This window comes from Lampetra planeri, chromosome 40 (assembly GCF_965212315.1).
Source record: "Lampetra planeri chromosome 40, kcLamPlan1.2.h2, whole genome shotgun sequence".
Taxonomy (NCBI): Eukaryota; Metazoa; Chordata; class Hyperoartia; order Petromyzontiformes; family Petromyzontidae; genus Lampetra; species Lampetra planeri.
Genome location: NC_136146.1, coordinates 3761306 through 3787822, shown reverse-complemented (window position 1 = coordinate 3787822; position 26517 = coordinate 3761306). Strand labels below are relative to the sequence as shown.

The 26517-nt window shown below is 52.2% G+C and overlaps 1 protein-coding gene across 3 annotated transcripts in view; it reads right to left on the bottom strand.

Moving 5' to 3' along the window:
• Positions 1 to 1134: 1134 nt before the first annotated feature.
• Positions 1135 to 26517, bottom strand: part of LOC144731737 (uncharacterized) — an 81416-nt gene continuing 56033 nt past the window's right edge. For 2 of the 3 annotated variants that reach the window (XM_078612945.1, XM_078612946.1), the window contains exons 4-13: positions 21732 to 21893; positions 19980 to 20102; positions 17637 to 17803; positions 16170 to 16309; positions 13400 to 13525; positions 12318 to 12417; positions 9774 to 9935; positions 4932 to 5129; positions 3323 to 3363; positions 1138 to 1493 (exon numbers count right to left, since the gene is read on the bottom strand). In XM_078612945.1, the coding sequence (XP_078469071.1) occupies positions 1314 to 1493; positions 3323 to 3363; positions 4932 to 5129; positions 9774 to 9935; positions 12318 to 12417; positions 13400 to 13525; positions 16170 to 16309; positions 17637 to 17803; positions 19980 to 20102; positions 21732 to 21893 (1399 nt within the window). In that variant the 3' untranslated portion in view covers positions 1138 to 1313. Of the gene's footprint in view, positions 1494 to 3322; positions 3364 to 4931; positions 5130 to 9773; positions 9936 to 12317; positions 12418 to 13399; positions 13526 to 16169; positions 16310 to 17636; positions 17804 to 19979; positions 20103 to 21731; positions 21894 to 26517 lie in introns of all 3 variants that reach the window. The other variant, XM_078612944.1, reaches the window with a different exon arrangement.

Genomic DNA, 26517 nt, shown 5'->3' with positions numbered 1-26517 from the left:
GTCTTAATTTTTTTACGAACCTCACCCATTCTGCCTACCATGGTCGTTCTATTAAACATCCTTCAGACAGCATAGCTAGATGTGTGCGCGGGGAATCTTCCGCGAAACACAATGACGCGGGGGGGGGGGGGGCCTATTCGCCAGCGGTGCCTTCAATCGGCGTCTCAAGCCCGCCTCTCGAGTGTGCGCAGGCTCTTACAGCGGTCACGACTGAATTACTGTCGTTCGTGTTTGCATATGTCCAAATCGCAAAAGAATCGCGGTTTGGGATGTGACAGACATTCAGAAAAGGTCTGGTGTTTTTTTGGAAGAGGGAGGGGGGGAATTGATGCTTAAATAACGCAGAATTTTAAGAACGAATCCAGGATCTGTGACGATAAGATCGCAATAAGATGAATAAACTCAAACTATGCACGCAACGGTGGATCGACTCGCTGATAACGCATTGTCGTCTTAAAACATCGCGAGCGAGAATCTCTTATTTTCTGTGCACATGCGTCGTGTCCCATGTGAAAGTGACAGATTGGTGGGTGCCGTCATCCAACAATGGACAGATCATGGCTGCTGCTGATGATGAATCCTGCAGTCACTACAGGTGCGCTCCATTCACAAAAAATATATATCTAATAATTGATTCTCGTATGGAATTTGTGTGCGGAATTATGACAATCAATTCAATCGTAACGGTGGCCCATCACAGCCTGCCTAAACAAAGGGCTCTATAAATATATCCTTGCCACGTGAAATGAAGTGCCACGCTCACACACACACACACACAAACATTTCAGTGTTGGGAACAAAACGCAACAACAAAAGTGTTTTTTTCTTCGTGCAGCCATTGGGAGACTGGGCTGAGAGCATTGACAGTCGACGTGCAACGTGAAACTCCCAGTTCGCAGGCAGGACGAGGCTGAAACACGGATTTGAACCCAGGTATTGGTGCCAGCTAGGTGTACCTGACATAGCTATTAGACGTCCCCTCCCCATTGCGGCAGCCACACACCCACCAGCCCACTCACCAGCCTACCCACCCACCAGCCCACCAGCCCACCAGCCCACCAGCCCACCAGCCCACAAGCCCACAAGCCCACCAGCCCACCCACCAACCCACTCACCAACCCACCCAACAAGCCACCCAACAACCCATCCACAAACCCACCCACCAACCCATCCACCAACACACCCACCAACCCATCCACCAACACACCCACCAACCCACCCACCAATACACCTCAACAAGCCACCAAAACCCACCAACCAACACACCCACTGAGTGGCAGCGCACGAGAGGAGGGGGAAGGGGGGGGAAGCGATCACGCGTCGGCCGCATGGAATGCCTGGGGCAGCGGCTGCCGGGCCTGTCTCAGCGTGGGCTTCCCTCGGAGCGAGCCGAAGATGTTGCCGAGGCGGAAGGAGGAGGAGTGGGTGAGGCGAGACCGCGAGGTCGTCCCGGCGCTCCGAGGGAGTTTCTTGCTTTGAGAAAACTGCGAGTCCTGCGAGCGGCCGCGATCCGGGGAGGGAGGGACAGACACAGAGCGCAAGGAGAAGTCGTCACGCGCGTCGGTTCTACCGCGCAGACGCCGGGCGGGAGGTCTCTCGTTGCTCGCACACGAGACTTGGGGCATGCGTGTATGTTGAACCGTGCGGAGCCAACAAAATAATATCCCAACGCACAGCTCAAGGGAACCTAACTGGCAACCGTGATCTCTGTCACACGAGTGATCGTGTATATGTGAAGACTTGTTTTCCTGTCGTAGGAACCAGAGGTGGGACAAAGTCATTGTTATGCAAGTCCAAGTCGAGTCGCAAGTCATCAAATTCATGACTCGAGTCTGACTCGAGTCCAAGTCACATGACTCGAGTCCACATCTCATAGGTGGGACAAAGTCATTGTTATGCAAGTCCAAGTCGAGTCGCAAGTCATCAAATTCATGACTCGAGTCTGACTCGAGTCCAAGTCACATGACTCGAGTCCACACCTCTGGTAGGAACACAAAAACAAGTATTTAACAAGGTTGAACTGGGCGTGATAATGTATGTACTGTATGTATGTTGAACTTCTTTGGCTCGTACGTGCTAATAGGAGGTGCCGAGTAAGGGCAACAAACTAAACGCAAAAAGTACTTTTTAAAAAACATGAGTTTCAACCGATATTTAAAGGTGCGTAGCTCCAAGTCACTTCCTATTATCGGTAGAACGTTCCAGACGGCCGCAGAAGCGCATCCGAAAGTGCGCGATGCGGTGACCGTCTTTGTTCAGTGCACAAGATGAGAATGCCATGGCAGCGATCGTGTCCACGAATGGTCAAAGAAGCCGAGGTGGAAATTCCACATTGCTATGGCAGAAGCTGGCCCGTTCAAAGGACACTCACTTTTGCCTTGTTGACTCAGCGGTACGAATTTTGTACACCGAATCGGGAAGATGTTGATGGTGGTGTTGATGATTGGCTCCTGAGTTGACGCTGCCAGGCTTTGGAGGTTGTGACCTGCCTAGCAGTCAGGCTCACTTGGGCTCCCTTGAGCCACTTCACCCGGATTTTAATATTAATAATAACTCACATTTGTAAAGTGGTGCATTTCATCCTTAGATTCCTAACGCAACCACCGTGTATGGAAAGCCAGTAAACAAACAGAACCTGCACAGGGTAAACCGCCAGAACTAGGGGGTAGAGACCCGTTTACAGAGGCGAGTTTTCAAGACAGGCCTTAAACAGCTCTAACGGCTCTGATTGTGCAGCCCTGCAATGTTTTCATTGTGCCACTGCCAAAATGAAAAATACATTGGCCGAAATGAAAAATAAATTGAAAATACGTAGCAAGTGCCACTGGCTGGATCCGACTCACGCTCGCCCACTCGCCCACCCACTCGCACAGCTCCGATTTAGCACGGTTAGCTACGTACGGTGCGAAAGAAGTGCAACGTGCACACGGGACACACACACCGGCACACTTACTGGAAGGGCCCTCCGCTAGCGTACACTTTGGCCTACTCTTTTAGGCTGGCGTGACGCGTCAAGAAAGGGGTGCGAGCGACAACGCAACCGACCCAACCACACGTGGCCTGCCGACCGACGCCGCGTGGAGAGAGGCGACGGGGGGGGGGGAGAACTTTATGAAGTGGGCCCATTATTTTAGTTTTAACCTGCGACCTCTGGCTTGCAAGCCTAGCTTTGGTTACCATCACACCATGGGGGCGCATCATCACATACTTGTAACGTATACTTGTATTTTTTGTTCAGTATTTTTTTGGATTTAATTATCTTGGATATCCTTGCGGAATAATCGGCAATAATACGCCAGGCATGTGCATGCACGCGGCTCACCTTCTCGGTGCAGTCCATGGTGATGATGCTTTCGCACGAGTCTGTAGCACAAAGCACAGAGCGGGTTTTTTGTCGTTGCATCGCTCGACAAAAAGAAAAACGCACGCAGCACTGAGATTGAGGGCGGGAGGTAAAACACCGTCAGCACACCGACACGTCCACCGACCTGGTTAGACGCCTCTCACCAAGCGCTTGGCGTCGTTCGTTAACTCCAGAAACATCGTCCCGATGGGACAAGACGGCAAATATTACAGCGGTTTTTTTTTCCTTTTGGGCTAGAAATTATTTCGTATGTTACTAAATTACTAAATCCCTCCTCCCTATTTCCTATTTTTATTTTGCCTATTTTTATTTTACCAAGGCTCACTGAACTATGTAGATTTTTTTTCAGAAGCGACCTGGCCACAAGTGATCACTCAACGAAGTGGCTTATCGCGTGGAAATGTATACCAGACACATACCCATGAGACCACGGGGAGAGAGACACGCAAACTCCAAATATACAGACGCCAGGGTTGTGATCGAAGCCACAATGTCCTGCATAACAGGTGAGGTAGTCACCTCGTCACCAGTACCCCTATTGTCTACTCGCTCACTCAATCAACCATTGATCCATCTGACTCACCTGCTCCACCAATGAGTTGCCCACCTCCTTACATACCAACCCACAGATCCTACTTGCTTGATCGCTCACTCACAACCACTCGTCCACCCATTATTCACCCTGTCCACCCACCAAGTGACCTCATCCACTAAACCGAAAACTCACCCATCTACTCACACAGCCTGCAGATCAACCCACTTAACTCATTCACTCACCCACCGACTCACCTACCTGCCCCCTCACTCACCTACCCACTCACTCACTCAACTACCAATCCACACACCGACACTCACCTCATCCATAATGCGACTAACTTACCCACCTATTCACACAATCCACAAGATCCACCCACTTACAACCCCACCCACTCACTCATGTGTCCATTCACTAACTCACTCATTCACTCACAAACCCACACACCCATTCACTCACAAACCCACCCACCCAATATCTCACTCGCTCACTCACCCACCCACCCACCCAACCAACCATTCATTCACCTCACTAACCTGCCCATTCACTCACAAACCCACCCACCCACCCATGATCTCACTCACTCACCCACCCACCCAACCAACCATTCACCTCACTAACCTGCCCATTCACTCACTCACCCACCCACCCACCCATGATCTCACTCACTCACCCACCCACCCACCCAACCATTCACCTCACTAACCTGCCCATTCACTCACAAACCCACCCACCCACCCATGATCTCACTCACTCACCCACCCACCCACCCAACCATTCACCTCACTAACCTGCGCATTCACTCACAAACCCACCCACCCACCCATGATCTCACTCACTCACCCACCCACCCAACCAACCATTCACCTCACTAACCTGCCCATTCACTCACTCACTCACCCACCCACCCATGATCTCACTCACTCACTCACCCACCCAACCAACCATTCATTCACCTCACGAACCTGCCGATTCACTAACAGACTCGCTCATTCACGACGAGGCCCACTCGTCACGGGATGACACCCTCACCTCCATCGGCGAGGTCCCGCAGGGAGCCGCTGAGGTTGCCCCTCCTCATGGACGGCCGCTCCTCCGCCGCCGGGATGCAGCTATCGTCGAGGCTGCCCCGCGGGACGCTGCCCAGGCTGCCCTGGTGCTGCCCCCCTTTGCCATCGCGGCCCGGGGAAGGAGGCGGCCGGACCACCATGTTCTGCTTCTCCAGCTCGGCTGGCGGGGTGAGAGGGGCACGCGCCGATGGGACACAGGCGCGGCGACTCCTGCTGCTTCACGTCGCGCGCGGCTCTCACCGCGTCGCGTGGCACTTTCACACGCGCTCCTGCGGCCGTCCGGAACGCTCTTCTTTCCGATATTAGGAAGCCACTGGAGCTAAGCACTTTTAAATCACCATCTAGATTGCAAACTCATTTATTTTGAACTTCTTTTTGTCTTTAGGTTGTTGTCCTTCTCCCGCACCTCCGATTTGCGCAGTTGGCTACATACGGTGCGAAAGAAGTTCAACATATATACATATGTACCTCTTTGTCCAGGTTCTTACGAGCCCTGCTCCATTCAAGCAACACGTTACCTACGTTCACGATTGGACAATCGGCACGCCCCTCCTACACCCGACACGGCCGAACAAGTCGAGCAGCCGCGTGAACAAAACGTGACGATTGAGATTGCGTTCATGTGAGACCCCCACCAGCACCAGCAGCACCACGGCCACCTCGCGAGGGTTAAGAAACGTTCAGTGGGATCGTCGGGGCAACGTCGCCGGAGGGAACGATCGCTGGCGGGGCGATCGCAACGACAGAACGACAGCCGGAGGACAGAGCGTGCTTGAGAGAGCGTGTCCACCGTGTACTTCACGGAGAGGAGGGGGGGGGGGAGAGGAGGTGGAGAGGGGGGGAGAGGAGGTGGAGAGGGGGGAGAGGAGGTGGAGAGGGGGGGGAGAGGAGGTGGAGAGGGGGGAGAGGGGTATGGAGAGGAAGGGGAGGGAGAGGGAGGGGAGAGGAGGAGGAGAGTGGGGGGGGAGAGGAGGGGGAGGGAGAGGAGGGGGGGAGAGGAGGGGGAGGGAGGGGAGAGGAGGGGGAGAGTGGGGGGGGAGACGGGGCAGAGGAGGGGGGGAGGAGGAGGGAGGAGAGGAGGGGGGGGGGAGAGGAGGGAGAGGTGTGGGGGGGAGAGGGGGGCGAGGAGGGGGAGAGGGGAGGGGGGGAGGAGGAGGTGGGAGCGACTGGGCTCATGGAACTGCGCACCGCATTGCGCGACGCGGCCATTCCGTGCCTCCTCTGGAGTGACCACCCAGTCGCCTGTCAGATTCCAATCTCTCTGCAGCAGTTCGGGGGCTGAATTGATTGGGGTTCTTTGAAAGTGCGAAAATCCCATTGCCTTCATCCCTCAAAACTTGTATTTTCCCGAGAAAAAGGGGGGGATTGGTGGTGGGAGTTAGGCAGGAGGGAAATCGCTATCCAGTTCTACATTCTAATCATGGGACCCTCTTTGCCGCGATCAAAGTATGAGGAGTAAGAATATGTGTTTACTCGTTCTGGCAATAAAACAGGTGTTAAGATGTTCAAACACCAAATAGAAACCTTTGACAATGAATCAAGTAGTGCATTAACCGCACGTACCTGTGCTGAATATGCAAACAATCTCTGTGTGTGTGCATTGTCTTAGAAACGTAGTGGCCTACACCCGAGACGGCCTTCTTCATGGCCCAGTCTCACCAGTGTCAGACCAGAGAACGCCGAAAGGCCAATCAGTTTCGAAGACAAGGCACTACATTATCAGAGTTTGTTTGTGCGTTCACCACAGGACCGTGTGCTTATTGCCGAATTGATTGCTTGCAAAAAAAAGTACTACATTATACAAGCCCCTGACACACAGCCCCCTCCCCGCGCCCCCCACGTGCCCCCTGAATCCAACCAGAGAACAAATTCGGTTTTTGCGAATGCGACGGCGGCTGCGGCGGCACTGGGCGGCCTCTGTAATCCACTTGCGTAACAACGTGGGGGACGCAGGCATTTGTGCTCGTGTGCGTGTGTACGAGTGTGCACACGCACGCACACTCCCACGGAACACAGCGTGTGTGTGAGCGAGCGTGGCAGCGGCTCCCATCGTGGTCGGTGTGCTGCGTTCACTTCCCGCTCACGGCCGACACCCGGTGACGATTATCTGAGCCGATCCTGGGCCTCCTCTAGGTCGACTCAGCCTCAAATTACTACCTGGTATAGTGTGTAAACATCACCACTGGGGAGACAAAGGCGGCTGGACGTTGTACTGTCCACCTACCGCCTCTCGTATGTAGTGCTGGCCTTCATTGATGCTCGCTAACAGCACTTGCCCTAATGGTCTGTTACAGGCTATACGGGAGATCTGTCTTTTATTGGCCCCACAGCAATCCGTATAAAACACGAACAGCACAGTTACCAAAGTTTAATTTGTGACTGCGATGCACAGCGCTTGCTGCAACATGAACCTGAACCTCACCTCCCTTAGGTTCACTCGGCCTAAAGCCGCAGCAGGATCAGAGTGTGATCATTGAACATCAGTCGTCGTGGAAACAAAGGCAACGTGGCTTACGTGGTGTACATCCAGTGGAATTGGCTTTAACAGGCTCTCACTAACACACACGCGCGTCAGTGTTCAAGTAAAAAAAATCGCACGCGACAGCGCGAGAGCGAAACGCTACTTTGACAGATTTGGGCTTTGAGTGTGGTAGAGCGCGTGGGACGCCTTTTCACGTCGGATTACAACCTCGCAACAAAACACAACAACAACAAAAACCCTTTCAAGCCTCAGGTAAAGTGGTTATTTTAGAACACAATACGTGTCCAAAGAAATGCCAGACTCCGCGTCGTAAGCTCGCGATGCCACCTACACAGCAGGCGCCGCTGGAAGGACTGGGCAGCGGCAAGAGATAACCTTCATTTTAAAGGTCGCGGTTTTAGCGGAGTTAGCACGGTGGCGAAAAACCTCGTCAGGTCACGAGCACGCCACCCGGTGACAGATCCCATCCCCCGAGGGGTTTCACATCCACGGTACAGCCGCCCCGAAATGTTCACGGGTTTCCTTGTGTATGGCCAGTTGGTGGTCTCGGCCCGGTCACCCAATGACCACGGTGACTGCCAACTCTCTACCCCCCCCCACACCGCTCCCGGTGATATGAACAATGCCACCATCGGCAAGATCGTCAGAGAAGCGTAGGAGGTATTCTGTGAAGCTCGCGAAGCGCAAACCACGGCATCTTCGCGGGAGCTGTTGCAGTATTCGAATGGCGCACGCTATGATTACTATTATGATGATAAAACACATTTGCTTATTATTTGCGGTGAATGTAGCTTGTCACTGCATTCAGTGTATTCCAGCTCTGAAAATGAAGTTAGAGTGGTTGGCTACGTGCGGTGCGAAAGAAGTTCAACAAACATATCCAAACCCTGAAATCACCTCATCTTGGAAGCGGAGGCGAGTTGACCTTGTTTAGTATTTGGTTTGAGCTGGAACGGTGATCAAGAAGTTTCTTCTCTACGCGCATTGTGATGCCACGTTACTAAATTACATTTTCCAGAAGCGCTCCGGCCTGCCTTTGTCCGTCCCTTAATTCCATCGTTGTGATTCCGATCCACCTTCAATAACTTCTCTCGGTACAAATGTTACGTGTTGTTTTCCAGTCGTGCCACTCCCGACGACGATTTTAATTCGCTTAGAAACTTTCCTGCGTTTGATTGTATTTGTTTTTGCCCTCGCGTATCTCAAGTGCGGCCTTCACTCTGATGATCTTCACTCTGATCGTTTCCTGCAATTCATTCGCATCACTTGACATGATGGACGTGATGATACTCTGATTAACCCAACACACCTTGGGTGGGAATCTCACCCGGTGCCCCTGCGCCGTGGGTTCTGCAATAAACCCGGGCGGCCGCTTTGCAAACATTTTAAAGCCGATTCACGACAAACGTCATTTTGATGGACACAAATGGCAGTTAAGAGGACGTGAAAGCTGATGGAGGGATGTTGTTGATGTCATGATCTATCGCGTTCAGCTGTGTGATAGGGTTAGAACGATTCACCCACCCGGCAATCTTTTTCTGAATCAAACATGTATTTTTTTTCTCTCGTTTTTGTGTCATTATTGTTCGTTTTTTTTCTCTCTCCCAGAATCCTCCATTCACGCAAGTCGAGCTCAAGTCGCTTCACCAGCTTGAAATGTAACACGAGCATATAATTTGCCACGGGGAGAACACGCAACCACCAAATATAAAGCAGACGTCAGGATCGGGATCGAACCCACGACCTCGTGCATTCCAGGCGAGGTAGCTAACATCTCATTAGCCACCGTGATCCCCTTGGCGCGCAGGGTCACGTGGACGTCCACTCGAGTGCCACCCATCATTTGGCTGCAGCTCCATCGCTTGTCTCGACCAGTGGGTATCGTCCCTTCCAGCGACGCGTCCAGTCCCCCAGCCCACTTACTCTCCTTAATGGTCAACAATGACGGCCGGGTCCCAACCTTCCACTTGTTGTATATATATGAAAAAAGGCAAACATTACAAAAAAAAAGTGTTTTTTTACTTATTGCATGTCGAACTTATTTCGCACCGTACGTAGCCAACCGTGCTAATTGGGGGCGCTGCCATGTCTGGGAAGGGTCGCACCTTCGCGATGACCCCGCGCTACGAGAATGGCGCAAATACCAAACACACGGACAATTAGATTACCCTGGAAAAATGGAGCGTCGACTTGCGGGCAAAGACGCACCCCCCCCCCCCCCCCACCTCGCAATTGCTTGCTCGCGGTCACTGCCGGCGAAAGCGAACCCCCCCCCCCCCTGCTCGGCCCCCCCTCTTCCGACACGCCGCAGCGGGGGGTTACCTTCGATGCGCACGCGGTCCATCTCGTGCACCTCGGAGATGCACTCCTGGAGCTCGCGCGAGAAGCGCCAGCGGTCCTCCAGGCTCGGCACGGCGAAGTTGCCCAGCGTACTCACGTCGAGCCCGGGGGCGGCCGACACCAGCGACAGGCCGTACGAGTAGTCTGGCGCGGGAGAGGGCGGAAGGTGTTCAAGCGCAAGCAGATAAATGAACTGAACATTACGTAGCGCTGTCGGGTAATAGTGTAATCAGAATATTGATTGATATCCGGGGGGAATGCGACAAGTTCTTTTGCACACGTGCCCAGGAGGCACGCGGGTCAGAAAGTTACAACAACAAACAATACGTAAAACACGATGGGAGTGCAAAGTGTAGGCAATCTAAGCAAATCACTAAAAAAATTATGATAATGAAAAAATGTTTGACTCAAAACAAACCTTTTTTTTTATTTTAACAGGCCAAGCCCACAATGGGGGCCTCTGCTGCATTAGTGAGTGGGTGAGTGGGTGAGTGGATGAGTGGGTGAGTGGATGAGTGACAGGGACAGTGGAGTGGGCAAATGGATGAGTAGGTGAGTTGGGTGAGTGGGTGAGTGGGTGAGTGGGTGAGTTGGGTGAGTGGGTGAGTGGATGAGTGGGTGAGTGACAGGGACGGTGGAGTGGGCAAATGGGTGAGTAGGTGAGTTGGGTGAGTGGGTGAGTGGGTGAGTTGGGTGAGTTGGGTGAGTGGGTGAGTGGGTGAGTGACAGGGACAGTGGAGTGGGCAAATGGGTGAGTAGGTGAGTTGGGTGAGTGGGTGAGTGGGTGAGTTGGGTGAGTTGGGTGAGTGGGTGAGTGACAGGGACAGTGGAGTGGGCAAATGGGTGAGTAGGTGAGTTGGGTGAGTGGGTGAGTGGGTGAGTTGGGTGAGTTGGGTGAGTGGGTGAGTGGATGAGTGGATGAGTGACAGGGACAGTGGAGTGGGCAAATGGGTGAGTAGGTGAGTTGGGTGAGTGGGTGAGTGGGTGAGTTGGGTGAGTTGGGTGAGTGGGTGAGTGACAGGGACAGTGGAGTGGGCAAATGGGTGAGTTGGGTGAGTGGGTGAGTGGGTGAGTGGGTGAGCGGGTGAGTTGGGCGAGTGGGTGAGTGGGTGAGTGGGTGAGCGGGTGAGTTGGGTGAGTGGGTGAGTGGGTGAGTGGGTGAGCGGGTGAGTTGGGTGAGTGGGTGAGTGGGTGAGCGGGTGAGTGGGTGAGTGGATGAGTGGGTGAGTGGATGAGTGGGTGAGTGACAGGGACGGTGGAGTGGGCAAATGGGTGAGTAGGTGAGTTGGGTGAGTGGGTGAGTGGGTGAGTGGGTGAGTGGATGAGTGGGTGAGTGACAGGGACAGTGGAGTGGGCAAATGGATGAGTAGGTGATTTGGGTGAGTGGGTGAGTTGGGTGAGTGGGTGAGTGGGTGAGTGGGTGAGTTGGGTGAGTGGGTGAGTGACAGGGACGGTGGAGTGGGCAAATGTGTGAGTAGGTGAGTTGGGTGAGTGGGTGAGTGGGTGAGTGGGTGAGTTGGGTGAGTGGGTGAGTGACAGGGACGGTGGAGTGGGCAAATGGGTGAGTAGGTGAGTGGGTGAGTGGGTGAGTGGGTGAGTGGATGAGTGGATGAGTGGGTGAGTGACAGGGACAGTGGAGTGGGCAAATGGGTGAGTAGGTGAGTTGGGTGAGTGGGTGAGTGGGTGAGCGGGTGAGTTGGGTGAGTTGGGTGAGTTGGGTGAGTGGGTGAGTGGGTGAGTGGGTGGTAAATAGGTGCTTGCAGTGCCCGAATGTATCGGAGGGTGGGTGGGTGAGTGATTAATTAAGTACATCTGATTCAGAAGGCGATACAAATTCCACATTACTATGGCCGAGGCGAGGCACTTCTGGCACATTTTTAATTTCCTTCGTTGTCAACCATGCTTATCCAAGGTGCGGGACACATTTTAGGATGTACTCTATTCGTATGTATGAATTGCATTCAATTGCATTCAAATGCACCTTTAAAATATGTACGGTAAATATAAATATACAAATACAAAGACAAGGATCACCCATATAGCCTTAACAGACTGTAGGAGCAAGTGCTGTTAGTGAGCACCTATGAAGGCTGGCAGGGCACACGAGGAAGTGGGTGGCCAGTACCACGCCCGGCCGCCTTTGTCTCCCTAGTTGCGACGTTTACACACCGCACCAGGTACACATTTGAGGCCGAGTTGATCTAGGGGAGCACTAGAACCGGTTCGGATAATCGTCACTGGTGTTGGCCGTGAGCGGGAATCGAACTCGGGTCCCCAGGTTTGTAGCGCAGCGCGCTAACCACTACACCACCGCTCCCCACACGTGTATACGTACACACACACATTCGTTTTTGTTCCTGCACATCGTGATTTGAGTTCGGCATCTTGAGATGCAGTGACATTTCGACATTATATATATATATAAATCCAAATCCTTTTGTGTTGCATCGCAACTGAGATAAGCAAAAGCACTCAAACATGGCTCTCTGTCTGCGCTGCGCCCGTTCAGCATTGCCGCTCACTCACATTGATTTTCAAAGTGCAGCACTTGCATCCCATAGAGGCTGAACGCCTGCCGGAAACTGTACGTGCTGCCCTGCTTTCGCCGCTGCAAAATCTTGGTCACCTGATTGGAAGAGGAGGGCGGCCCCCGGAGAGAATTAAACAAAACACGAATCTGTAACGGAGTTCGGCGAAATCTTATTAACCATTTCCCGTTCCGAGACGTCTGCAAGTAGCAGGGTGGGTGGTGTCCCGTTCGCCACAGAATCTCGGAACGGACGAGCGGTTTAATTTGATGTAGAGAGGCGTAGTAGCGCCATTGTTTTTAAAGACATTGCACTCACCGCAGAGAACCGTAGCGACACGACCGCACTACTCGATGATTACTGGCACCAAAATTGTGCCACACACCCTCCCGCATGGCCTTGTGGGAGCCTCAGTACCGACAACGTTTTTTTATTTTACTTGATGATGCTCAAATATTCCATTTGTGCATCATCCAGTATCATAAATGATGAAAAATAAAACATTCAGGGGAGCCGAGGACTGGCATCTATCTCTTTATGAATGAAATAGAATTGTATTTTAAATACATTTTCTTGACAATGAACATCCAGGAAAGAGGACAGCATGTTGGAGAGTGACAGGTCCGAGATCTCGGGGTCACCGATCGGGATCCGCTGAACGTTCTGCTGCCAAGTCCTGGCTTCGAGACCTCACGCTGTTATAAAAATCGCATTTGAACGTCAAACCGGCAAAACGATTAAGGGTAAAAGTTACTTTAATTTCACAGCTTTGTGGTGCGTTGCTTATCGCCGGACACTCTTTGGTTGTCAGGTCAAACAAACTGCCGCCTCCCAGCTTGCGTCTGCGGTTCCTCCGCGATCGAGAGATGCAATTCGCGCGAACCACGACGAGCCGTATGCACAGAAAAGGCTAAAACATTCCGTCATCATTATTATGAAGACATTTTTTTTTTATTCCAACTCGTGGCACGCGACCATCGGGCCCGTCGTGCCCGCAGCAGCTGTGTGGCCAGGTGGAGTGGGGGGAGGGTGGGGCGGGGTGTAGGGGGCTGAGTGGGGGGGGGGCTCCCCCGCAGTTACCACGAGGAGGTCGTTGAAGAGGAAGACCTCACGCTGATGCAGCCCGGCCCTCTGTGCTCGCGTCACGTCGGGCACCTCGAACAGCCGGCACAGGCACACCAGGCGCCGGTGGGGCAGCGACAGCACCTGGCGGGTGGACGGACGTCAACGTCAAGGAAGGACAGGGAGAGGAAAATTACTATAATTCAAGTCGTTGAATGATACACCAAACAATTTTTTTTATCGGTACCAAGCAAGGCCCACTGAGCTAGTAAAGCTGTTTTTCAGAAGCCACCTGGCCACAAATGATAGCTCGACCAAGTGGCTTATCATCACGTGGAAATTTATAGCAGTCAAATACTCTGAGCGCATGTCGATTCTAAATGTGGAGAGAGAAAACCGGAAGAAAATTAATGCGTACACGGGGAGAGAGAACACGCAAACTCCAATTATACAGGCGGCGTTCAGGGTCGGGATCGAATCCACAACCTCCTGTAAACCAGGCGAGGGAGATAACATCTCGTCACTGCGGCGCCCGTTTACATTTTCAACAACAACAACAACAACCACCTACCCATGAAGCGAAACAGCAACAATGTCACTTCGTTGCACATTTGAGTCCCGATCCCCCTTCCTGCGCATCGTGCTGTCACCATCCTAGGAACACTCTCTGCGCCGCAGACATCCTCTCCCTGCGCATTCCCCCATAGCCTTGTTGCCTATCAACTCCACCGTTATCACGCGCGACCAAGTTGCGCCACGCGATCACACTATCAAGAATAATAATTAGAAAAACGGTTTCACAAATAAACGGCATGAGCACAGCAGCCTCCGCCCCCACCACCGCTGCTGTGAATTGCAACATCGACATGCACACAACGTTGACTCAAGTGGACGCTGGCTGGGCGGTAAGCAGAGGTCTCAAACGGGTTTTGATTCCTTACCCGTACCCGGCCGCACCAGGGTCGCAAACGGGTACCCGTACCCGGCCGGGTACGGGTACCCGTACGCTACCCGTACCCGTACCCTACCCGAAATGAGTGACAAACGATTACTCACCGGTGACTCACAGCCTACTCGTACCCGGCCGCACCAGGGTCGCAAACGGGTACCCGTACCCGTACCTGGCCGGGTACGGGTAGCCGGGTATCGGGTAGGGTACGGGTATCGGGTACCCGGTTGTGACCTCTGGCGCTAAGCCAGGGACGGACGACGCATCGTCAATAACAGCTCCAAGTGCGCTTACATCAAAAGTGGCGATTTTGAGACTGGGCAGGCAGTGGTCGTGGGGGTTCGTGGCGGACGGAAGGAGGCCCTGGCACCTGTATATTTGGAGTTTGCAGAGAAATTTCCACGTGATGACAAGCCACTTCTCGTTGGGCGATCATTTGTGGCCAGGGCCCTTCTGAAAAAGCGCCATTTAGCCAAGTTGGTGGGCCTTACCTGGTAAAAATAAAAAATAAAGGTTCAGATTTAATGTTCACGCAGAGTCGGTGCTGCGGGAAGGGAGAGCTCCCGCCGCCGGGAGTGATCTTGTCTTTATTCCGGCTTACTTTCCGCGCTCTGGGAATACGCCGTGCTTTCTTTGCAGCCTCTGCCCGTTCGCCCGAGCCTCGGAAGGGCGCCACTTTAGCCGTCTGGCAGCGCCGTCTGGCAGCGCCGCCTGACAGCGGCAAACGCTCCGCGCGTGTCGCGAGTAATTGGCCGGGAGAGGCCTCGGATAATGGGTTACAAATGCACATAATAGGCCCGTTTCAGAGACCCCGGTAATTTTTTTTTTTAGCCTCCTACTAAATTGTGTGTGGGGGGGGGGGCGGGAAAGCCACACGTCGTGGTAGGGTGCCGATTCCATTAATATTCAGCATTCGGATTGGGGGGGGGGGGCAGGAGGGAGTAGGGGGGCGGTCAAGGCAGATAATGTGACTGGACGTGAGGTGTCTGGAGCTGCACCTGTGTGGACTGGGGAGACAAAGGCGGCCAGGCGTGGTGCCGGCTACCCACCCCTTCGTGTGCCGTGCCGGCCTTCATAGGTGCGTGCTCGCTAACAGCACTTGCCCCTACAGTCTGTTAAGGCTATGTGGGAGGGGGGAACTTTGTTTGTTGTTGTGCGTGGACGTAGCGCCCGAGAGCGTCCGCGGACCTTCAAACACCGCGGCGCGCAGACTCATGAGCGTGGGCCCACGGTGAGCCTCCCTTATCCACATCGAGCCTCCCTTATCCACATCAACGTGGCCACAGTAACCTCAACGCCGACGTGGCCAGTCCCACGTCAACCAGACCGACTCCATGGAGCGACAAGGTGGACCACATTGCCACAGAGACTGAAGCAAAGTGAGCCACGAGAACCACTTTGCAAGCCGAACGGAGCCAAGCAGACTTGATCCAATGTAAACCAGACCCGGCAGAATGTAAAGTAAACTGATCAGGTATAAAAACTCACCGTAAGACTAAACACGTGTCCAGCTTAAACATGTAATCCCATGTAAACAAGGCTGACCCGAGGTGGTCTAGAATACTCACCTAATGCAAAGTAGACGACTAACTGTACATGTAAACCGGACCAGACTGACTCAATGTGAAGAAAACGGAAAGCTAGCCCAACAGTGTAAACTAAGCAACCCAAATCCATACTTTTATTTTTTTTCGACGGCTGACATGGGATTCAAACTAACGCGAACCCGGCTGAGCCAACGCAAACTTCACCGGAGCGCCGATGGACAAAGGGGGCGAACCGTACCCGGGTGGGGGGGGGGGCGGGGGGGGGGGGCCCTATATGCTCGCCGGATCGTACCGGCCGGCGCCCCACGATGGTGGCCTCCACCGCCACCACCTGGGTCACGTGATCCGGGTCGGTGGCCAGCTCCTGCTTGCGGATCCGTTCGTAGATCCCGACGAGGAAGTCTCGCGGGATGTCCTCCCCGTCGTCCACGCCTGCGCACGGACGGGGCCGCGGGGGGAGAGACGCGGGCGAGCACGCTGTGACCTTCGGGGCGTCCGCGCGCGACCCGCCAACCCCCGCCGCGCCTCCGCAGCGCTGGACTTGCAGGTGTTGTGCCAATTCGTCTGTAATGCGCGCGTGTGCACAGCAGCGGCTAGACATTGCTCCACTGCGGACGCGGCATGACTGTGGGGGGCTGCTGCAGCGGAGATGGAGAGGTGACATCGGCTCGCGAGCAGGGTGCTCGAGCTGCGTACGTGCGTGTTGAACTTCTTCCGCACAGTACGTAGCCAATTGTGCGAATCGGAAGTGCGGGGAAGCACAACAAACTGGGGGCATCGTTACACTGCAGGGCCGTGAGATATGGCGACGGCTTGGGGAGGACTTCATCCAAGTATTGGATTGATCATGGCCGATGACGATCGGGTAACTCAGTGGTACGGTTCACCCACCACATCTCCCCTGGGCCAGCGATTGGCTTTAGTGACGGCTCCGGAGCTAGCAGTGGAAACTCCACATTCCCAAATTATAGGAGGTATGCCAATAACATGTAAATGTAGTCTTTGAGCCCAAGAGTAACCTGCTGTGTTGCAACCGTTTTGGTGGTGGCGATGACAATGATTGCACCGATCGTAGTGGCGGCGACAATGCTGCTGTCACTCCTGCTCCTGCCACTGCTATCACTGCCCCTGCTGCTGCTGCTGCTATTATTGCCACTGATATTGCTGTCACAACTGATAGTGCTGCTGCCGCTCCTCTCGCAGCTGTCGTCAACGCGAGTGCTATTGATACTGTTGCTGGTGCTATTGCCGATAGAGTCGCTGCTATTGCTGCTGTTCCTAGTGATGATGTTCCCGCTGCTGCCGTTCATGCTACAATCGCTGCTGATGCTGCTGCCGCTATGGCTATTGCAGCTGTTACTGTTGCTGCTGCTGTTATTGCGACTGCTGTCAGCACCGCTATTGCTGTCACTCAAGTCACATATACTCGCCGCTGCTGCTGCTGTTATTGCTACTGCTGTCACTCAAGTCACATATACTCGCTGCTGCTGCTGCTGCTGTTATTGCTACTGCTGTCACTCAAGTCACATATACTCGCTGCTGCTGCTGCTGCTGCTGTTATTGCTACTGCTGTCACTCAAGTCACATATACTCGCTGCTGCTGCTGCTGCTGTTATTGCTACTGCTGTCACTCAAGTCACATATACTCGCCGCTGCTGCTGCTGCTGTTATTGCTACTGCTGTCACTAAAGTCACATATACTCGCTGCTGCTGCTGCGACTTGCTACTTGGTGCCATCACCGCTACCACCGCCGCTGACCGCGCAGGTTCTTGATGAAGTCGTCGAGGCGCATCTTGCGGTCGTGCCGCACGCTGGGGCTGTACATGTCGGTGTTGAGCAGCACGATGGCGAAGGCGAGCACGAACACCGTGTCCTCGCTGCACAGCGACGACACCACCGCCGGGTTGCACGCGCAGTAGCGCCGGCTTGGGGCGCGACGCGCGACGCACGCAGGGGAGACAAAAGCAACGCAAAGGTTCACTCACAACGCCCATACGCCCCCCCCCCCCGCCGAGCGGTGGTCTGCACAGACTGTTGTGGCTGGTGCTGTTGAGTGGCGAGCAGCACCTGTGAAGGCCAGCACGCACGGCGCACGAGGAAGGGGTGGGGTGATCAGCACCAAGTGCTTGATGTCCTTCCCCCGCACCTCCGATTATCACGGTTGGTCACGTACGGTGCTCAAAAAGTTCAACATACATACTTATACTCTCCCACGTGGTTCTGAGCTCCCCTGTCTTTACCAGCCCGCACTGACCGCCACATATACATAAGTGGTTGTTATTTGACCAAACCCGACCAAACTGGTCAATGTGGGCTGGTGATGGCAGGGGAGCGTAGATCACGCAAGAGAGTAGGTACAGCCAGGGTCATCCACGGGGGGTTGCGGGGTCAGTGGCAAACTACGCACCACGTGGGCCCCCTCACCCCGACGCCTTCAAACTAAACCGAAAGCGTTCCGTCTGACCCCGTGACATCGGAAGCGCGTGGGCACCCTCAAAGCGCGGTGCCCGGGGCGGTCGCCCCCCATTCGCCGGTTACCCCTAGTGACGGCTCTCCAGGAAACAGTCACCATCAGTCACGAGCCCGTGGCTGCAGCCCAGCGGTCTCCACGAGACCGACCCATCTCTGTGCCTCACAGGCATCTTCCATTGCCACTTCCACCGCAACGTTGTCTCGATTTCACCTTTAGCGGCCTCGAGCGTTTCGCAACCTAACATTTCCCGCTCTGCAGAAACAATCCTCAGGTGACCTCTGTTCAAATGGAAACTTTCATTATAGTGAGGGTCACGTTTTAGGTCGGAATCAGAATATTTCTGTACTGGAGGAATCCGATGAGCTTTAAAGCTCTTTTTCATAGATGTCCAGTCGGGGCGTCGTTCACGCCATTTGTATCTCGCAATCGCCGAGGAACCATGGGCGAGTTGGAAGGCAAGCCCGGCGGTACGCGCTGGTGCTAACAATATTCAAAGCTCTGTGGTCCTCTATATGTTAAGATGTTTGCAGCCAATTACTTGAGCATTTATGCATTGTACAGAATATCGAGGCACGGTCCCATTAACGTGCTTTACAAATTCCAAATTGTAATGCAGTAGATGGATTTTTTTTTTACAGATTCCTACATCACGCAGCATTTCCTAAACACAAACATACGGAAACTGTGGCCTTGGTCAGCACTGAAATTTGTTTACCCCAAGGCGGGCGCTTATGCCGTTATTTAAGATTTCAGAACAAGGATTGATCGATGCACATTTTATAATTGCGAGCTAATTGCTGTATAATATAAGGACAAATGATGGATAGATAAACTATGCGCAAGTCCCCAAGATTAATTCCATAATCGTTGCAAGGTAATTGATGAGTGATTGATGCGTGGCTAATTCTTGCATGCCAATTTATGATAATTAAAAGGAACCCACTTATAGGTCACGCATTTAATGAACAGTAGATTAAAAATAGGGTCTCAATAGGATTTTAAAGACTCATTACACCTTGTACCGTACACCTTACTTAAAAAGTAAACTTTGCACAAAAAAATACGAGCAATTTATCAGCAGCGTTGTGGAACGTGTGCAAAACTTCGGCTTCAAATTAAGTCAGCTCGATGGGGCTCATTGCCTCGGCGGACTCAATGGCTGAGTCAGAGACACTGGACCAGAAATCCTGACCATTCGGAGTTCCAATCCAGGTTCAGGCCACCATTGATTCAACGAGGCTACCACGTGCGAGTGCTGACCGGTCACAGCCCAGTCACAAATGTCTACGCAATGTGTCCCTCAACAAGCAAGCACTGGCAGCCCCTAGCTTCCGGTGGAAGTTCCACATTCCCATGACAGTGGCCAGTCCCTCCAATGGACGACTGGCGTTTACATCTCAAATAGAGGGACTCATTTTAGGCTGTAACGGAAGATATTTTTTTGTCTCTTTCACGCGTGCGGTTTCGTGCGCGTGCACGTTCACGCGTGCACGTAAACGCACCACAGTCCCGAAGAATCACGCTTGGATGGCTAGGCAACATTACGAGCACAACGCCGTAGACATTCAGCATTTTGACACCCGCACGGGCCCCCCCTAGGTCGACTCGGCCCGAAGTGCGCAATTCACCTGAAGACCTCCACAAGCCGCTCCACCTTCTGGGCCTCTCCCTGCAGTCGCACATGTGTCTGGAACAGTCGCAGAGCCTCGTCCAGCTCCAGGCCTGAGAAGTCCATCTCGTCCACAAAGCACCTGCTCGCACAGAACCAAAGACAAAGACACCCCCACCCCGTATAGCCTTAACAGCCTGTTTGGGGCAAGTGCTGTTGGCGAGTAGCACCTACGAAGGCCGGCACTGCACATGAGGGGGTGGTGGTGGGTGACCAGCACCTCGCCTGGCCCACCTTTGTCGCCCCAGTGCTGATGTGTTTCCACACCGCACAAGCTACAGGTTGCTCATCGATTATCCGGCGAGCGATTTATCCAGCTGCTTCCAACATTATCCCCTTCCCCCCTTCCCCCCAAGCCGCCGGATCATCGCTGATCGATTGTAACAATCTCAGGTCGAGTGGACGATCCTTTTGAGGTCCAGGACGGATGAGGTCGCCGGCTTCATAGCGCGGGGTGCTTGACCATTGCGCCACCACTTCCCACTGCCACTTCCCACTGCCACTTCCACCCCGTGGACAAGCCTTACAAAAGCGAGATGTTCCGTCTCTTGTGGATTTTTTTCCAAGGTGACGTATTTTAAAAAAATATAATAAATATATAATGCGCGTCTATGATGACAGTGATGAATATATTGTGCACACAAGACGCACGTCCGCTATTTATAAACGCAGCTCCAGATGCCATCTCGATCCAAGATGCCGTGGGGTACAAAACACAGGCAGACGCGTCCCCACCCAAGGCATCCACACAAGGTGCCGTCCACCACAGTGGCTTGGATCTCCGAGGCCCAGTCGTGTGAGCGCGCAGGGCTGGCTGAGCACCGGTGCATACCGGGTGCTATAGGTGCGTGCCACGATGGTTGTTCAGCACACCTCACCACGCCAGTCAGTGCAGGGGGCATCGGCGTTGGGCGCATGGTACAGTACAACGATGCATTCTGCTGCACTGCCCTCTCCGGACAAAGTATCCCTTCCAAAGCGGCCTCTAGCGCCTGGTTATACACGCAGCGTGGTCACCCATACCAGGTACCATCCAGGCTCAATGCTGCTTTAGCTTTTAAGATATTATGAGGTGAGTAGCATTCTGGGTGATTTTGTCAAGGCAGACATATGTAGAAATACACGCATATTTAGCAATAACATATACAAACACGCACAGATGAAGATCCCCCTTACAGCTTCAAAAACTTTTGGGGAAAGAGCTGTTGGCGAGTGGCATCTATTGAGGCCGTCACGGTGCACGAGGGGGTGGGCGGCCAACACCACGCCAGACGACCTTTTTCTCCCAAGTGACGATGTTTACACACCGCACCAGGTACGACCAAGGGGATGCCCAGGATTAGTTCAGATAATTGTCACCGGTGTTAGCCATTAGCGGGAATCGAACTTGAGTCGTGGGGGGTTCATAGAGCGCAGCACACTAGCCAACCTCAGGTAAGCCAGGTTTCAACAGTGCAGTAGGCTCCAACCCTTATCTTTATCGTACCCTCGAAATTTGACTTGCATCGTCGGCTCCGAGCCTTCGATGGAAAAACGATCGCCAACCCCGCGCCCTTTCAAACAGGAAGACACTTCAGAACTTTTGACTCCAGCTGCTTTGCAGATTTGCCTCCGAGCACCTCCGGCTACGAGGTGGAAAGGGGGTGTGGGGGGGGTTGTAACCAACCCGCGGTTACGGCCGGCCTGGTTTTCCGCGTGCGGCGGCACTCACTCGAGGACGTCGCGGTTGAACGGCCGCTGCCGGTTGCCCAGGAACTCGCCGATCATCTGGCGACTGAGGCCCTTGCGCTGAAGCAGGAAGTGAGCGGCCGCCGACGCAGTGGCGCCCACGAAGCCCCGCGACACGAGGAATGCGAGGCCCTTCTCAGGCTTCCTGGTGCACACACAAGCGCACAAATGGAAAGCGTCACCCATGTAGCCTACGCAGACTGTCCGGGGCAAGTGCGGTGAAGCGAGCAAGTTATGAAGGCCCGACATGACCACTTTTGTATTTGTCCACGGCGTGCCGTTATTCGCGCATGCTACAATGTACGTTGAGCGTCTTTCGCACCGTAAGTAGCCAACTGTGCTAATTCTAGATTTGAAGCTCTCGTGACTGCAAGGATTCATACTCTTAGTTCTTTCGGTAAAGTCACGTAGGTAAAAAATGAAATAAAAATTAATAAAAAAAATAAAAAAATAAAAACAATAAAATCACGACGTTTCGGAGGCAACACAAGCTTCTGTATTCAGGTGAAACTGTCACAGCAAAATATCTGTGCGTCACTGTGCTAATCGGAAGTGCGGGTGAAGGACAACAAGCTAAACACAAAATGAGGTTCTAAAGAAACGAATATTTAATCTGCGTTTGAAAGTGCATAGCTCCAGTGGCTTCTAAATATCGGAAGAGCGTTTGAGCGATCCCGGCGAAATGATGGGCGAGTCAAGCCCCGGACAGGATGTGAACTCGTGAAAACTTCGCCGAGCCTCCTGGGTGCATAAACGACACAATATGCATGCAAAAACACAATTCAAACAACAAAAACATAACAGGAATCTAAAGAATGCTTTGCATGTCAAGAGGACATCACAATTCTGGTGCATTTTCTGTACACAGCCATTTCACAGCCACGAGCTCAAAAGAGGCGAGATTGTGGCATTAATTTAGTCAGCAGAAGGCCAACAAAGGCAACTGCACAGCGGCCTCATCCTTGTTACGAGACAGCAGATTCTTGAACGGTGAATGCGCACAAGAAAGGCGATATCGTCGGTGAACACAGAAGCCACGCTGGGATGACCCCTTGTGCTTGTGCACCGTATTATCGTTTGTTTCCCAGCCTGGCCCGAGGGAAGGGCTCGAGAAATGTTTTTGCCACCCCCACCACCCTCCACCTCGCTCGCGACAACGATCGCCGGCCCGGGCGAGCGGCGTGTTTTTCACACCAACCCCCCCCCCCCGCCCGCCCCCCATGTGGTTTCCGTAGGGGGGGGGGGGGGGCCCGTCGCGTAAGGTTTTGCAAAAAAGCCCCCACCCGCCCCCCCTGCAATGGATTGAGTGAGGGGCCCATTCGCTCTAGCCCCCACCCCATCACCGACTGAGATAGCATCCTACAACGCTGTGCCTTAACCAGGCAGCAATGCGGTGAGCAGTGGTAACTCTTCTGTGCCTCGTGCTAACAAGGGTCTGCGAGGGGGTGGGGGTCCCGACCTTTCCGCGTCGAGTTTGCATGTTCTGCCCCGGTCTTCTGCCGCGGGAAAATGAAACGTGCAATGCAAATTATACAAACCAAACATCCCGCGGGTGAGCGATTACCTTCATATTTTTCTAATTGGAATTACACAGCAGCAGCAGCAGCAGCAGCAAACGCTGCCACCCCCATACTGTCGAAAACTTGGCAGGACCCTCGTGAAAAACGAGGCTTGAGACTCGGCGAGGCTTTCTGGCGGATACCAAGCATCGCAACAGAAGACTAATAACAAGAATAATAAACGGAAAGCAAGGCGTGCACTCCTATTCTGCCCAACAGCCGATGCTTTGTTTTTCACATCAGCTCATTAATTGGTGGCAATGAACTGCAAAAATAAACCAAAGTTGTGTCTTTTTCTGCCCTTAAGTAAACACACAACGCTGTGCCACGAATTAGCATCATTCCTCCGGGGAGGAGGGGGCCAAGAGAATATATTTACATGTATACCCAGAAAGGAACATTTAATGGGCCCAGGGTCGTTTAACGATGCTATCTTTTCCGTTTCCTTGAACCAACCAATTTGCCGCGGGGACGATCACGCTTATTCTTGGCTGTTTTGCACTCCCTGATGAGCGCAGTTGTTGTTGTTGTTGTTGCCGTAGTGCAGGCCGCACGTTTCCCCTTCATTCGTGAGTGGCACTTCGAAAACGAAGCAATGCGGTTTTTGTTTTTGCTCACAGAGATGCAACTTTTAAGAGGTGGGTGGGTGGGTGGGTAGGTGAATGTGTGGGTGGGTGGCTCCACAGGATCGTAATCAACTGTGGCTAGGCAACGAGGCGACATTGAGAAGCTTGGAAACGGGCCGAGGCCTAGGGCATTGCTAAACCGAGTTCTCAAGTAACTGCGCATCGCGTTCGTTGGCCGTAGTTCGGTCGCCAATAACGATTCGGTTCAGTCACTGAATTTATCCGGAGCTACGGGCGTGAGAAGGTGGTGTATTGTCGAGTAATATTGTCTCTGAGCTCATGGCAGGAGGATGACTACTACCTGTTCTGTTTGTTTGTGCCAGTCAATTTGAAGTTGTTCTTCCCATGTTTTGAGCTTTTCTGTACAGCACTTGCTGATAATACACAAATGAAAAGGTCCCGAAAAGTATAGTGGAGCAAATTGCAATGTAAAAAAAATGTGTGTATTTATTGAACCTGCTAAAAAATTAAGTCCACTTCTGAATGAAAACAACAATACCATGTCAATAATGTAAACCCACGGTTCATTAAGATGTGTTGGGGATGATTTCATGTGTTTAAGGACATTAAAAAATTAGTTACAAGTTATTAAGCATTCATTGCCTCTCAATTACGTTTTTAATTAACCATCGCAGCCTGTTAATAGAAACGATTAAAAAAATATTTAACTCTCAAAAAGCAAGAATTCAATATCTCCATTTTAATATTTGCATTTGAATAAGAAAGCCAAATGAAATATTTAACGAGTTGTTTAACCCTAATCCTTTCACAGTCAATTACAAAAAAATATAGTAATACAATATTCATTTATAAAACCGTATTAAATGCCTTTAAGTCGCTTAATTGTAATTACTTATCATAGTAATAATAATAACATACCTGTCAACCCCTTATCAGTGCCCACCTTATTACAGACCAATTCAGACCTTATTGGTCACCCCGTGCCTCTTATAAGTCTCAACGTTCATCCTACAAAGCCCCATCACAAGGGAGAAACACAAACAAATAGACAACAAAAATGTTGTTGCCCGTATTGAAACGGCTGTACGCCGTATGGACCTGAAAACTCAATTTCCCTGCACAACAATATGGCAAACCGTATGGTTGTAAATGATGCGCTTCACCTAGGAAAGGCCTCACCGAGTCACAATAATGTTTGTCAGGAGGTTCTTGCTTTGGGATGTTAGGCCAATTCCATTGTCAGGTGTGTGGGGGCTTGAAGGACAAAAAAAAAGCCACGGCATACAAAGGGGTACACACAACTCCAGGCTCCGCACAGATGGATTCAATAATCATTTTAAGAATGGCAATTGACTCGTCTTGCCATTTGGCAAGTGCTTCACACTTGCCCGCAAAGTGGTACTCGTGTTATTGTCCCTGGATAGAGAAGGTACATTGATTCTGAAGGCATGAGTTCTTTCCCCAAACAGGATTTGGAACTCGAGCCCAGCGCGAGAAACACGCAGTGTGAGAGGCAACGCAAACGTGTCAGTGTCACTTATGTAGAATGCTGTGGATGTACGTAGCCAACCGGCATAATTGGAGGTGCGAAAGAAGGATAACAAATAAAACCACGTAAAAAAAGTTATCGACAAATTACTTTTCAGATCTAGATTGTAAAGTACATGTCTTCAGTGGCTTCCTAATATCGGAAGGAAGAGCGTTCCAGACGGCCACAGAAGCGCGTTTGAAAGCGCGCGATGCAGTGACCATCTGTGTTCGATGGTTAGCCAAAAGCACATTTTGGCACAGAATTTGACCACACGCTTCTTCATCTGACCGGGTGATGTTGTGGTTAGAGTGCTTGACTCACAATCGGAAAGTCGCCAGTTTAAATCCCAGTCAGAGGGTGACTCAGCCCATCATCATCATCATAGTCGTCATCATCATAGTCGTCACCGTCATAATCATCATCCCTCTGAGGCCGATTACATTTTTGGGATATCAATGACACAGTCCCAAAGAGAAACTGGCTCCCACCACCAAGGAAATGTTTAACTTCCTGCCACTAGCTCGGCGTTGCAAGTGGGGACGTGGACTGAAAGATTTGCGTGCACAGGGCATATCAATTCCTCGGCAAGTCAAAGAACATCACATCTTCTAGATTTGACGTTTTCGTGACTGCAAGGATCCATACTCTTTGGTTCTTTCGGTAAAGGCACGTAGATGAAAAGAAAAATAATAATAATAATAAAATGAAAATAACTAAATTAAATTCGGAGGCAACACAAGCTTCCGTCATCAGGTGGAACAGCCACAGCAAAATTACTGTAGCGAGTAGCATCACATCTCATAATTTCAACCATCCCAATGCCTTGCTGAATTCTAGCCAAGGGACCCCTCCCCCCCCCACAGTGGCAGCTCTCCCGATGCGGCAGTGGCATTCGGTGTACGTGGCACCGACCCGCACGTGGACATTAGCCTGCTGGCAGTGGGCGATATTGCTACAGAGTTTTTTTTTTCCAATTAAAGAACTGAACGTGCAATTCATTTCCATTTTGGACATTGAAGCCGAGACACGTGTGGCCGCCGACTCTCATTTCAGTCTCCGTCAAGCGATCTTTAATGTCCCATGTGGTGGCAT